The 12,594-nt window shown below is 59.3% G+C and overlaps 1 protein-coding gene across 2 annotated transcripts; it reads left to right on the top strand.

Annotated features, from left to right (window-relative positions):
• Positions 1 to 3,452: 3,452 nt before the first annotated feature.
• ECI1 (enoyl-CoA delta isomerase 1) lies at positions 3,453 to 11,747 on the top strand. Of its 2 annotated transcripts, none has more exons than XM_055341294.1 (7): positions 3,453 to 3,471; positions 3,863 to 3,976; positions 6,982 to 7,109; positions 9,072 to 9,218; positions 9,690 to 9,811; positions 9,894 to 10,072; positions 11,075 to 11,747. In XM_055341294.1, the coding sequence occupies exons 3-7, from the start codon at positions 6,993 to 6,995 to the stop codon at positions 11,239 to 11,241; spliced, it is 732 nt and encodes a 243-aa protein (XP_055197269.1). In that variant the 5' UTR covers positions 3,453 to 3,471; positions 3,863 to 3,976; positions 6,982 to 6,992; the 3' UTR covers positions 11,242 to 11,747. The 2 variants fall into 2 exon arrangements, with proteins under 2 accessions (XP_055197269.1, XP_055197268.1); XM_055341293.1 differs by lacking the exon at positions 3,453 to 3,471 and adding an exon at positions 3,688 to 3,782.
• Positions 11,748 to 12,594: the final 847 nt, after the last annotated feature.

The following is a 12,594-nucleotide window of genomic DNA, read 5'->3' as shown; positions in this document are numbered from 1 at the left end:
CTATTTTGGAATAAGATGTTTTACTTTGTTTTAATACTTCAAAGTGACACAGAACCTAGCAGATACCTCACTAATTAAAGCCGGGAATCCGGGTGGAATCACTCCTAACCCACCCCCAACTCCCATCAAACATTCTCTTAAAAGGGGAGACAACCCGGGTGGCTGAGTCAGTTGAGTGTGTCCCTTGGGGCTGGGATGGTGATCCGGGCTGGGATTAGGATCTATGGGCCCTGGGGCTGGAGCTCCCACCCACCTGGCTCCCTGCTCCCTCTGCTTGTCCCTCCCCCTCCCCCTGCTTGTGCACACTCTCCCTCTCTCAAATAAATAAATAAATGATCTTAAAAAAAAATGAAAACTGCAAAGGTGACAGAAAAGGTAGAAAAAGCACTGTTGAAAGAAAAACATGAAGAAAAAAAAAAAGAAAAACCTGTTTCCTCTACTTAAGAGAGCCCCCAAGCTGGGGCGAGAGAAGACTTGCGGTCAGCCCACGACCAGGCCTTAGGGCGGGCTGACCCAGCTGACCCTTGGCCTCCTGGTGAGGGCCTCCTGCAGTGCTTGGCGGAACACAGGCCGCAGCCCCAGCCCTCCTCCCCACCCAGACACCCGAGTCTGCTTGCCCTGTGACATCCAGGCTCACCCAAAGTCCTCTTTATATTTTTAAGATTTTATTTATTTAAGAGAGAGAGATGGAGGGAGCACAAGCAGGGAGGGGGGTGGAGGGGGCAGAGGAGAGGGAGCAGCAGACTCCTGGCTGTGCAGGGAGCCCAACACGGGGCTCCAAGCCAGGACCCCGGGAGCATGACCTGAGCCGGAAGCAGACCTGAGCCAGAAGCAGATGCTTCACCAAGGGAGCCACTCAGGTGCCCCCAAATCCTCTTTCTTAACTTGTTTTCTTTTTTTTTAAAGATTTTATTTATTTATTCATGAGAGAGAGAGAGGCAGAGACACAGGCAGAGGGAGAAGCAGGCTCCACGATGGGAGCCCCATGTGGGACTCGATCCCAAGTCTCCAGGATCACGCCTGGGGCTGAAGGCAGGCGCCAAACCGCAGAGCCGCCCAGGCTGCCCCTTAACTCATTTTCAATTTTGGTCTTTATCTTTCCCCCAGTGCCCTTGATTCCGCTGGATTTCTGTAGCTATCCAGTCAGCTTCAGGGCACCCGTGGCTCAGTGGGTCACCCCCACGGATGAGAAGAAGGTAGGTCAGTTTGGAATCCCATGGGGACCGCTTTAGGCCAGCGTGGATTTGATTCATTTATACAGTGTGAGGGTGATGACTCTGGAACCCTACCTATCCCTGCCCCCCGCATGCTGCACGGAGGGAAAGGGAAGCAGGACACCAGTATTGGCACTCAGGCTCTTCCTCCCAGCTGGGGAACAAGCCGGGTTGCTGCTGGGGGGCAGGGCAAGCAGAAGGTGCGCCCTGCAGGTTGTACCAGTATTCCCTGGAGTGTGGGCCCTGTAAGAGCAAGGGTGCAGTTCCCCTTCTCCTTCTAGCTAAAAAGAACAGATGGGGCGTGTGGCTGGCTCAGTGGGGAGGAACATGGGAAGCTTGATTTCGGGTTTGTGGGTTCAAGCCCCACATTGGGTATGGAGATTACTTAAATAAATAAATATCTTAAACGCTCAAAGGAAGGGTCAGGAGAGGAGGTTGAGTCCGAGTCCCTTGGCAGAGGCCAGAGCCTTGCCTTCCTGTCGAGCTGCCCTTTCCATAGTCCTCAGAAAATGGGGTCCCCACAACAGACGTCTTTTCCTTCCCAAGGGCTCCGTGTGTCGGTGCCATCCTCACAGCATTGAGGGTGAAACTGTCCAGGATTGTTCCCTCAAGAAGCCAGCTTTGCCCCTGCTATCCGGGACGTGGGGCTGTGTCAGGAATGTGGGCCTCCATGTCTGATGTGCTCTTTCCTCTTCCCACAGGTCACGCTCCCCAAGGCGCAGGTCCCCCGTGCGCCGGCGATCTCGCTCCCCTGGCCGCCGCCGCCACAGGAGCCGCTCCAGCTCCAACTCCTCCCGATAAGGAGAGCCCTGGAGCTCTGCGCCCTGTAACTTCCACCCCATTTGCTACAGTTTTGTCACTTCTCTAGCCAGAGGAGGGTTGGTAGGGAAAAAATTCCTCACTCAGGGCAGGCTTCGAAGGCAGCAACTGAGATGTTTGAACTCTGAGGGCAAGGTTCCAGAGGAGTGTTCGTGGTTTGGGGCTGTACTGTAAGAAAGCCCTCCCAATTTCCTGGCTAGAAAGCTCCCACATTTCCAGTTCTTAAGAGAGTACATCCAGCCCATCCATTGGCAAAGCCAGCAGGGACCAAGCAGGGCTCCAGGTGGCAGTGTGGCCCCAGCCCGGGGGTCATTTCCACAGATGACTGGGGCCAGTTAGGCCCTTGCCTGTTGGTCTGCAGGGTCCCTCAGGAAAGGGTGCACGTCTGTGCTGCTGCTGTTCCTGCTCACCTGGCCCAGCTGCCCTGCTCGGGTCCTCTTCCAACACCTCTGCGCAAACAGCCCAAGAATTATCATTAGTTACCAAGAATTACCGAGAATGGTTCTGTTTATGTGTACTCATGCACACACATCCACACCCCACGTCTCCCTCTGAAATTGGTGAGAAAATTGAGAGCCGGCTCTGCAGGGTCATCACAGGCCCCTGCTGCAGTGTCATGGCAGTCTTGCAGGTTACCTTGGCAATGTGTACATTACTTTTTTTTTTGGCATTGTACAGTCAGTACTATAAATTTGTTTTGAGTTTTGTAACTTGTAGCATTTTAGGTGCCCTTGTGTTTGTACTTTGTTGTGTAGAGTGAAGGGACTGTGTTGAATAAACAGGATTAGAATGCAGATTGAGTACTGGCTTCACTGCCCCTTTCCTATTCTTGGCCCCAAAGATACCTTCAGTTACGAGGGAATTAAAAATGCACAATTGCATTTTAGTTCATTCCGAGTCACGTCCAAAATCTCTGAGCCGCGGGAGCAGCAGGCCAGCCCCTGGAGCGCTGGGGCACTGCGGACTTGGGGTGCTCCCAGCAGCTTCGGGTTGGCCTAGCCAGACCGTGGCCGCGGTTTGCCACTGCTGCTGGGGAGCCCTGAAAAGGCTCCTTTGCTGCCTCAGACCTGCTTCCTGCCGCGCACGGGAGCCATGGGAACCCGTAAGGCGCTAAAGTGTCGTGGGCCCTAACCTTTGTCCTTACTGCTTCAGGCGTTGAGGCTCCCAGAGCAAGGACCGGCCCGCCCGGCGGCTCCGAGGCTTCCTGCTCCTCCCTCGCGGCGGGCGGGGCGCCTGGGCTTCCTGGGTACCCTGTCCCTCACCTTGCAGGGTGCAGCACGTAAACCCCGCCTTCCTCGTGCTCCCCGGAGGAGCTGGCGCTGCCGTGCTGCCCGACTACCCCCCGGGCCCCGAGGCTGCGGGCGGCAGGGCGTGGCAAGCCGCCCCGGGCCCTCCGGTGGCCGCGGACTCCCGCAGAGGCCCCGCCACGCCACCTGATGTGAGCCTCGCTGGCCCACCGGGCGGCCGCCAGCCACCCACCCCCCACCCCCCGGCCCCCGGGCCTTCAAGGCGGCGCCGCTGCCAAGTGGGGCGGGGCTGCGGGCGCCGGGCCCTGGGAGGAGCGGGCGGCGGGGCAGGGCCGGGGCAGGGCCGGGGCAGGGCCGGGGCAGGGCCGGGGCAGGGCCGGGGCAGGGCCGGGGCGGGCAGAGCGGGCAGAGCGGGCAGAGCGGGCCGCTACCCCCACGGGCCAGGTCAAGATGGCGCTGGCGGCGGGAGCGCGCGTGCAGGCCCGTGCCCTGCTGCGACCCTGTGCGTGCCCGGGGCGGGGGGCGGGGGCGGGGGCGGGGGCCGGGCCCGGGGGCTCACCGGCCTCGCGCTGTGGTTCGCAGGGTCCCGGGTGCCCAGCGCGGCCCCGGGGCGGACGCCGGCGGCGGGAGGCGGCGGGCCCGGCGCGCGCTGCTTCGGGAGCCCGCGGGTGCTGGTGGAGCCGGATCCGGCGGCAGGTAAGCGCTCCCCGCGCCCCCCGCGCCCCCCGCGCCCGCACTCCCGTCCCGGGCTCCGCAGAAACCCAGCCCGAACTACCCCGACCGGACCATCTCTGCCGCGCTCGAAGCTGGGGGTCTCCAGTCTAGGCGGTTCAACGGCGGGTTTTCCCGGGTTATTTTACGTTTTTAAGATTTATCTGCGCCTGTTAGAGAGCGCGCTCGGGGCTGGGGAGCAGAGAGGGGAAGCCCAGACAGGTCCCGCGGAGCACGGAGCTGACCGGGCGCCGCCCAAGCCCCCGATCGCGACGCCGCTGAAACCAGGAGCGAGCCCTGAAGCGGCGGCCCTCCCAGCTTATGACGAAGATTAAAATGTTTCAATTTGTAACGTCTGAGGGGTATTGCTCCTTTATCCAAACGCTTAAATTTGGAAATAGAAAATAATTGCAACTATTTTGGAATAAGATGTTTTACTTTGTTTTAATACTTCAAAGTGACACAGAACCTAGCAGATACCTCACTAATTAAAGCCGGGAATCCGGGTGGAATCACTCCTAACCCACCCCCAACTCCCATCAAACATTCTCTTAAAAGGGGAGACAACCCGGGTGGCTGAGTCAGTTGAGTGTGTCCCTTGGGGCTGGGATGGTGATCCGGGCTGGGATTAGGATCTATGGGCCCTGGGGCTGGAGCTCCCACCCACCTGGCTCCCTGCTCCCTCTGCTTGTCCCTCCCCCTCCCCCTGCTTGTGCACACTCTCCCTCTCTCAAATAAATAAATAAATGATCTTAAAAAAAAATGAAAACTGCAAAGGTGACAGAAAAGGTAGAAAAAGCACTGTTGAAAGAAAAACATGAAGAAAAAAAAAAAGAAAAACCTGTTTCCTCTACTTAAGAGAGCCCCCAAGCTGGGGCGAGAGAAGACTTGCGGTCAGCCCACGACCAGGCCTTAGGGCGGGCTGACCCAGCTGACCCTTGGCCTCCTGGTGAGGGCCTCCTGCAGTGCTTGGCGGAACACAGGCCGCAGCCCCAGCCCTCCTCCCCACCCAGACACCCGAGTCTGCTTGCCCTGTGACATCCAGGCTCACCCAAAGTCCTCTTTATATTTTTAAGATTTTATTTATTTAAGAGAGAGAGATGGAGGGAGCACAAGCAGGGAGGGGGGTGGAGGGGGCAGAGGAGAGGGAGCAGCAGACTCCTGGCTGTGCAGGGAGCCCAACACGGGGCTCCAAGCCAGGACCCCGGGAGCATGACCTGAGCCGGAAGCAGACCTGAGCCAGAAGCAGATGCTTCACCAAGGGAGCCACTCAGGTGCCCCCAAATCCTCTTTCTTAACTTGTTTTCTTTTTTTTTAAAGATTTTATTTATTTATTCATGAGAGAGAGAGAGGCAGAGACACAGGCAGAGGGAGAAGCAGGCTCCACGATGGGAGCCCCATGTGGGACTCGATCCCAAGTCTCCAGGATCACGCCTGGGGCTGAAGGCAGGCGCCAAACCGCAGAGCCGCCCAGGCTGCCCCTTAACTCATTTTCAATTTTGGTCTTTATCTTTCCCCCAGTGCCCTTGATTCCGCTGGATTTCTGTAGCTATCCAGTCAGCTTCAGGGCACCCGTGGCTCAGTGGGTAAGCGCCCAAGTCTCAATTTCAGCTCAGGTGGTGATGTCAGGGTCCTGTGATCCAGCCCTGAGTCAGGCCCTGCACTAGGCTCCGCTGGGCTGGACTGTCTCCCTCTGCCCCTCCCCGGCCCTCCTCATCTCCCCATACCCCCGCCGGCACTCATGGACACTCTCAAAAATCCAGTTGGCCTCAGAAACTTCACTCTGAACCAAGTTCAGAAGCTTACTCCTGGAAATGCTGATTGCTTCTTACACGGACGGAAATGTCCCTGGAGCCGGTGAAGAAGTACTTTCTCAAAAATCAGAATTCTCAAGAGCCTTCAGGACTGTTGTCACTCCTAGAGAATTGTGTTCACCATCGGAGATTTCTAAGGTCCTGACCAGAGAACTGTAACCTCCGTGAGCGGTGGCATTTCTGAAGCGCTCAGGGTCTGTCCTTGGGCAATGAGACCAAGCGGCTCCTGCCACCTGCCAGCGCTGCACCACCCACCGGCTGGCCTGCCCCGCTGCTTCCCCGCCGCTGGCAGGATGAACAAGTAGATGGTGGAGTTTCTGGACATCAGAGCGCCGAGGTTTGGAGCCTCTGTCCTCACCCAGGTGTGAGCCAGAGCGCACCTGTGGAGGTCCTTGCACATTGCTCACTCGCTCCTCGAGAAACTGGGGACATTTCCTGCTCCCCTGGGGACAGAGGACTTGCATTTGGGAGAAAGGATCGACAAAAATGTAGGCACAACTGTAATTCACAAGAGCCAAGAGGTGGAACCGAGGCAGGTGTCCATCAGCAAGTGAACAGACACACAGGACGTGGTCCGCACACATGCACACATCCTTTGACCCTAAGAGGGACAGAACGATGTCCCAGCCTGCAGCGCGGGGCAGCCCTAAGAACATGACGCTCTGTGAAAGAAGCCAGACTCGAAAGGTCGTAGGTGGGATGCTTGATTCCTGTGAAGTGTCCACAATAGACACAGAAAGGAGACCCCTGGTTGCCAGAGGCCGGGGACGGGTGGTAACTGCTGGTGGGCACAGGCTCCTCTAGAACAGACCTGCTCTGCAACTAGACCATGGTGCAGGGAGAAGCAGCCCCCCCCCACCCAGGGTCACGACCTGAGCCGAAGGCAGGGTGTCCCTGGTTCTTATTCTCAATGCAAGTGAGATTCACCTAATGTCAATTAGCTATTTAAAAGTTCAGGGACGCCTGGGGGCGTCGGGCCTCCGTGCCTGAAGCCTGCTTCTCCCCCTGCCTGTGTCTCTGCCTCTCTCTGTGTGTCTCTCATGAATAAATAAATAAAATCTTTAAAGAAAAGAATAGAAAACAAGAGCCATGTGTCCGGCGGTGGCGAAGCTGACTGGGGACACTCTCCCGGCACCCCACGGGGTGCGAGCGCTCACCTCTTCATTTTCACACTAGGAGTGGCTGTGATGAAGCTCAGGAAACCCCCGGTGAACAGCCTCAGCCTAGAGTTTCTGACCGAACTGGTCATCAGCCTGGAGAAGCTGGAGAATGATAAGAGCTTCCAGGGCGTCATCATCACGTCGGTGGGTACTCTTAGCTCCCCGGGTCAGGGTCACAGGAAAGCCGCTGTGATGTCCAAGTCCACCCCAGGCACGGTCGGCACTTCCGTGGTGGAGAAGAACCAGACAGGCCCAGATGTAGGTGCCACCACAAGAGGCTCCTGGGGGACCTGGTCCTGGGCATGGTCCAAGGGGGACCCCTATGGTGCCAGCGTGCTCTGTCCCCGGCTGCTTCCCAGGCCTGATTCCAGGGAGCCTCCGCGTTCCGCAGTCCAGGCCAGGACGCAGGTGAGGGCAGCTGGCGCTTGCGGGGGTACCCTCGAGCCGCCCTGATGGGTGGAGGGAAGTCCACAGGATATCCGACTGGCACTGGATTCCGGGGGTACCCTCCCCACAGAGGGCTACTGGGTGCCTTCCCTGGGGGCCGGTGACGGTGCTCCTGCTGAGGCCCCGCTCTCGTTCCGCCTCCGGGAGTACTGCCTTGGGGAGCCGGCAAATGCTGGTTAATGGCTTCTGTATTGTCGTTGCGGCCCTGGAGGGTGGGACTGGGTATGAGCCTGGGGGGCTGGTCCTCGGAGCCTGGGCTGGTTTCAACACCCAGACCCACGGGACGGGGTCTCCCGTGCTCCTGCCTGCCTCCAGCAGACTTTGCCAGGCACTGGGGTTGCCAAGAGAGGAAATAGCTAAGACCGGGCCAGGGAGATGCTGTGTGGACATGACATAACGGGCCTTCTGTTGGGCCAGGAAGAGCACTGGGGTCACCTTTCAGGCTAGAAGGAGCCTCAGCAGGAATGTCCCCCGTCTAAGTGCCTCCGCATCACAGGCCAGCGGGAACGGCTTGGTTCTGCCATTATTAAAGGGGGGTGGTCTTAGCTCCCCCCCGCCCAGGCTGCGAGTGTCCGCTGGGCGAGCTCCCGCCTTTCCTGAAGCCTTGCTTGCCCCAGGTGTGGCGTGGTGTCATCCCAGCTCTGAACTCTCCTGGGCTCTTGGGCGGGTCCCGTGCTCGCACCCAGTGAGTCCTGGGAAGCTGGGGACTGCGGGGCGGAGCGAGCCCTGTGCGGGAGCGGGTTTTCACGCTGCTCGCGGTGTGGGCCAGGGTGGCAGTCGTGGCTGACCTGCCGGGTCGCCACTGCCTGGGAACTTTCTGCTCCAGATAGTTTCTGAAAACACCCGGTTGAGGATGTTGCTTGGTAGCGTGACGCTTTCTTTGTTGTGCTCTGAAAACGAGTGAGCGGTGACGACAGGAGCCTCTGTCCCTCCACCACGCAGTGAGGGTAGCCCGCCGCCTCCCCAGCTTCGGAGCTGCGCGGCCCCCGGGGCGGGGGGTGGCGGCCTCTGTCCCTGGGCGGCCCACATCCTCCGCAGGACTGTCCCCCCCCCCATACGCGTGTCACCCTGTGTTCCTGGCTGTGAGCCTACTGTGTACGGGCACAAGGCCCGCCCGCTGGGTCAGCCAATGATGCCGGTGTCACAGAGACACGTGGCAGAGGGCCACGAAGCAGGGCTCCCGGCAGCAGCGGTGCGTTCTCTCCTGGGGCCCCCTTGCTCTTCCAGCCGCTGGGGGTCCCGGCGCCCCTGCTGCCTCCTTCCAGGACCCCTGCTCTCCTGCACACGGGCCACCACACCTGCGTGGACCGAGTCCTGCACGGCAGGAGGGGCGGGGCGGCGTCTTCTTCCCAGACACGGTCTGGCCCACCGCGGACGTGTTGCTGAGGGTCACAAGCTGCACCCCTGCCACTCCGTGTGTCAGCCTGTCCCCCGCCAGGCCTCCAAGCCCCTCTGCCAGGACAGCGCCCAGAGGCCCGCACAGAGCCCGGTGTCTACGGGGGGGACCCCTGACCCCGCCTTTCCCTTTTTGCCGCTGCAGAGAAGGAACGGAGGCCGGGGGTGTCCCTGCTCCGATGCCACTGCCTCTGCAGCGCCCATGGGCTCCCTGGGCCCTGGGGATGCACTGTGATTGGGCCCCTGGCTCCTTGGCTCCCCCAGGACTCCCCCGGGATCTTCTCAGCCGGCCTGGACCTGATGGAGATGTGCGGGAGGGACCCCGCGCACTATGCCGAGTACTGGAAGGCCGTGCAGGAGCTGTGGCTCCGCTTGTACCTGTCCCACCTGGTGCTCATATGCGCTGTCAACGTGAGTGTCCCGTCCCCGATCCTGAGCCGCCCCACTGACTCGCCAGGGCCGGCACTGGGGGTTCAGGTGTGCAGCAGGGAGCTCGCCACGACTGACCAGTGTAACCTGGTGACGCGGGGAGGGACCGGCCCAGCAGGGGGCCCGTGGGGGGCTCGGGAGGGGCTGAGGACGGAGATGGGTCCCGTCACGCGTGACGCATCACAGTGTTTCAGCTAAATACTTGTTTGGCTTTTAGCATCCAGGCAAAAGCCATGGAAAGATGGCTTGCTGCGACAGGCCGGTTCTGGGCAGAGAGGCCAGGCCTGCGAGGGCCATGCCCATGGGCACCCCCGTGCCAGCAGACAGGGTGGGCAGGGCACCCCGGAGGAGGGCCGCGGGCGCACCTGGGAGCTCACCCCTCCCGCGGGCCCTTCCCGGGGACCTGGCTCTGGAAGACCCTTAGGGGCCCCCAGGCAGCCCTCTCCCCTGCAGGGAGTCAGCCCCGCGGGGGGCTGCCTGTTGGCCCTCAGTTGTGACTACCGGATCCTGGCGGACAACCCCAAGTACACCATCGGGCTGAATGAGACTCAGCTGGGCATCGTCGCCCCCTTCTGGTAAGGCCGGGGGCTGCACCCGCACCTGCTGCGCCCTGGGCCTGCCTGGCCCCTGGGAGCCCAGCCCCTGCATGTGTTCCAGGTTCGCAGACACCCTGGTGAACACCATCGGGCACCGCGCCGCGGAGCGCGCCCTGCAGCTGGGGCTGCTCTTCCCGCCCGCCGAGGCCCTCCAGGTGGGCATTGTGGACCAGGTGGTGCCTGAAGACCAAGTGCAGAGCACAGCCCGGTCGGTGATGGCCCAGTGGCTGGCCGTTCCAGGTGAGGAGCCCAGGGCTGGGGGCCCACGGCAGCTGTGGGTACTGCAGGGCCAGCAGAGCCACCGCCCACCACAGCCTGACGCTCCCCGTGAGACCAGAGGGTGTTCACGCCAGCATGCCATGTGCAAGTCATGACCGTGCCATTTCCAACAGCAGGCTGCCTTAGTGCTGGGGCCGCCGTAGCGGAGTACCACAGGGTCAGGGGTGCTGGTATGGCAGGGCCGTGCTCTCCCCAGAGGCTCTAGGAGAGGCTTCTCCCCGCCTCCCCTCTTCCTCTTGTTAGGACACTCCTTGTGGGTTTAGGGCCCACCCTAAATCTAACATGACCCCCTCCTAACTTCATCCACAGACACCCTAGGTTAGGACTTGCGTGTATCTCTGGGTCTGGGAGGCTCCATTCTTCAAGCCACTGATGATTAGAAACAAGCCGCGTGCCTGTTTACAGACCTGGGGCTGGTTCTATCAACCGTATTAGAGACCAGGGACCAGCCGACCATCACTAAGGGCAGGTAGATTTTCGGCTTTGTGGGTCACTTCAGCCTCAGCCACACTGTGGTGCTAGAGCACCAAGGCAGCCAGCGGCAATGGGAACCAGCGAGTGTGTTCAATAAAACAGGGCCACTGAAACTTAAATTTCATATAATTGTCACGTGTCACACAATGTCCTTTTTTTCAATTATATAACAATGTGAAACCCATTCTTAGTTCACAGGCCGTGGGGGGCCGGGCTTGCAGACCTGAGTGTGCTGTGAAGGAGCACATAGTGACCTAGAAAATATCCTCTGTGATAAAGTTCAATGAAAATAACAGGGGGGTAAAAGGCAATTTTCAGTATCATTGTGTTTCTAAAAGAAATTGGTAGACAGTGGGGAACGGGTGATTTTCAGTTTGTTTACTTGTAGAGTCTAAGTTTCCTATCACATTCCTGCTGGAACTCCCTCGGGAAGGTGGGGAGTGATGCCACCGTCTCGGTGGGCTTTCACTCACGGGCACTTTTCTGTAGGCCACGCCCGGCAGCTGACCAAGAACCTGATGCGCAAGGCCACAGCCGACCGTCTGCTCAAGCAGCGCGACGCGGACATCCAGAACTTTGTCAGCTTCATCTCCAGGGACTCCATCCAGAAGTCCCTGCATGTGTACATAGAAAAGCTCCAAAAGAAAAAAGGCTAAGGGCTGGGCTGTGCACATGGCCTTGTGGCCGTACATGCCTGTCTGTGGCCCTGATTCTGAGATTTTAAACAAGGTATTTTCCAATTTAAAAAGACTTTCAGGGATCCCTGGGTGGCGCAGCGGTTTGGCGCCTGCCTTTGGCGCCTGCCTTTGGCCCAGGGCGCGATCCTGGAGACCCGGGATCGAATCCCATGTCGGGCTCCCAGTGCATGGAGCCTGCTTCTCCCTCTGCCTATGTCTCTGCCTCTCTGTGTGTGTGTGTGTGACTATCATAAATAAATAAAAATTAAAAAAAAAAAAAAAAAGACTTTCAGCGACGCCTGGGTGGCTCAGGGGTTGAGTGTCTGCCTCTGGCTCAGGGCGTGACCTTGGGGTCCTGGGATTGAGTCCCACTCCCCCTTGAGGAGCCTGCTTCTCCCTCTGCCTGTGTCTCTGCTTCTCCGTATCTCTCATGAATAAATAGAATCTTTAAAATTAATAAATAAATACATGCATACATAAAAGTACTTTCAGCTCTTCATTCCACTGATCTCCTTAGAAGGCCCTGTTCCCTGGAGCCAGTGTCCCTGGGCCCCCTGCCCCCCACCCCCAGCACCTGTTCTGCCTAGCAAGTGGGCAGGGCCTCAATTTGGGAATCCTGAACCAGCAGGCCAGGCCGTTCTGGAGCTTGGTGACAGTCACCACTGAGCGCCCCCTTTGCCAAAGCAGAAGTGGGAATAAAGCCGTTGCATTGTCACATCCCTAGCTACCCAGCTCCTGACTACTGGGGGCACACCCCCAGGTCGTGGGCCTGTGGCCCACACAGGACCCCCCCCCCCGCCCGCCGCCGCCGCCATGGCCAGAGCAAAGCCCTTTGGCTGCTACATCTGCCCCCTGAGGCACTTCAGAGACAGGGGGGCGGGGGGGGGGCTCGAGGAGGGGTGGGAGGAAGTACTGGAGAGGCCGTCTTCACTGCACAAGCCACAGACTTACTTACTGAAAGTCATACCAGAAAAACTGGTCCAGGTGCTTGAAACAAAGGTTTTTCCTCCATTCGGTCCAGGCCAATTCCCAGACCCACCAAATGGAGATGGTTCCGAAACCAGAAACCCCCCTGGGCCCCCATCAGCTACACCCTGAACCCCATGCTGTCTCTGAGCAGCCCTTGCCCAGCCCTCCTGAGAAGGGACCTACTGAGGGTGGCACCATAGAAGGGGCCTGCCCCCTGCACTGCTCGGCAGGAAGGACACTTGATACACACAAGTGCCTGCCTGCAGGACGCAGGAATCGGGGTGCAAGAGGGACCTAAGGGACTTGGGGCTGGCCTTATGCGTCACCACTACCTGCATATTTATCCCCCGCTGCACTCAGCAC

The sequence above is a fragment of the Nyctereutes procyonoides genome, unplaced genomic scaffold (genome assembly GCF_905146905.1).
Source record: "Nyctereutes procyonoides isolate TBG_1078 unplaced genomic scaffold, NYPRO_anot_genome, whole genome shotgun sequence".
NCBI lineage: Eukaryota > Metazoa > Chordata > Mammalia > Carnivora > Canidae > Nyctereutes > Nyctereutes procyonoides.
This window is presented reverse-complemented; position numbering and strand designations above follow the sequence as displayed.

Bases quoted from the DNA above. Each gene is read 5' to 3' on its own strand.
- ECI1 (XM_055341293.1), top strand. From the start codon at position 3,731: ATGGCGCTGGCGGCGGGAGCGCGCGTGCAGGCCCGTGCCCTGCTGCGA. The intron at 3,977-6,981 runs GTAAGCGCTCCC...TTTTCACACTAG, and splicing joins GGAGCCGGATCCGGCGGCAG to GAGTGGCTGTGATGAAGCTC. The intron at 10,073-11,074 runs GTGAGGAGCCCA...ACTTTTCTGTAG, and splicing joins CCAGTGGCTGGCCGTTCCAG to GCCACGCCCGGCAGCTGACC.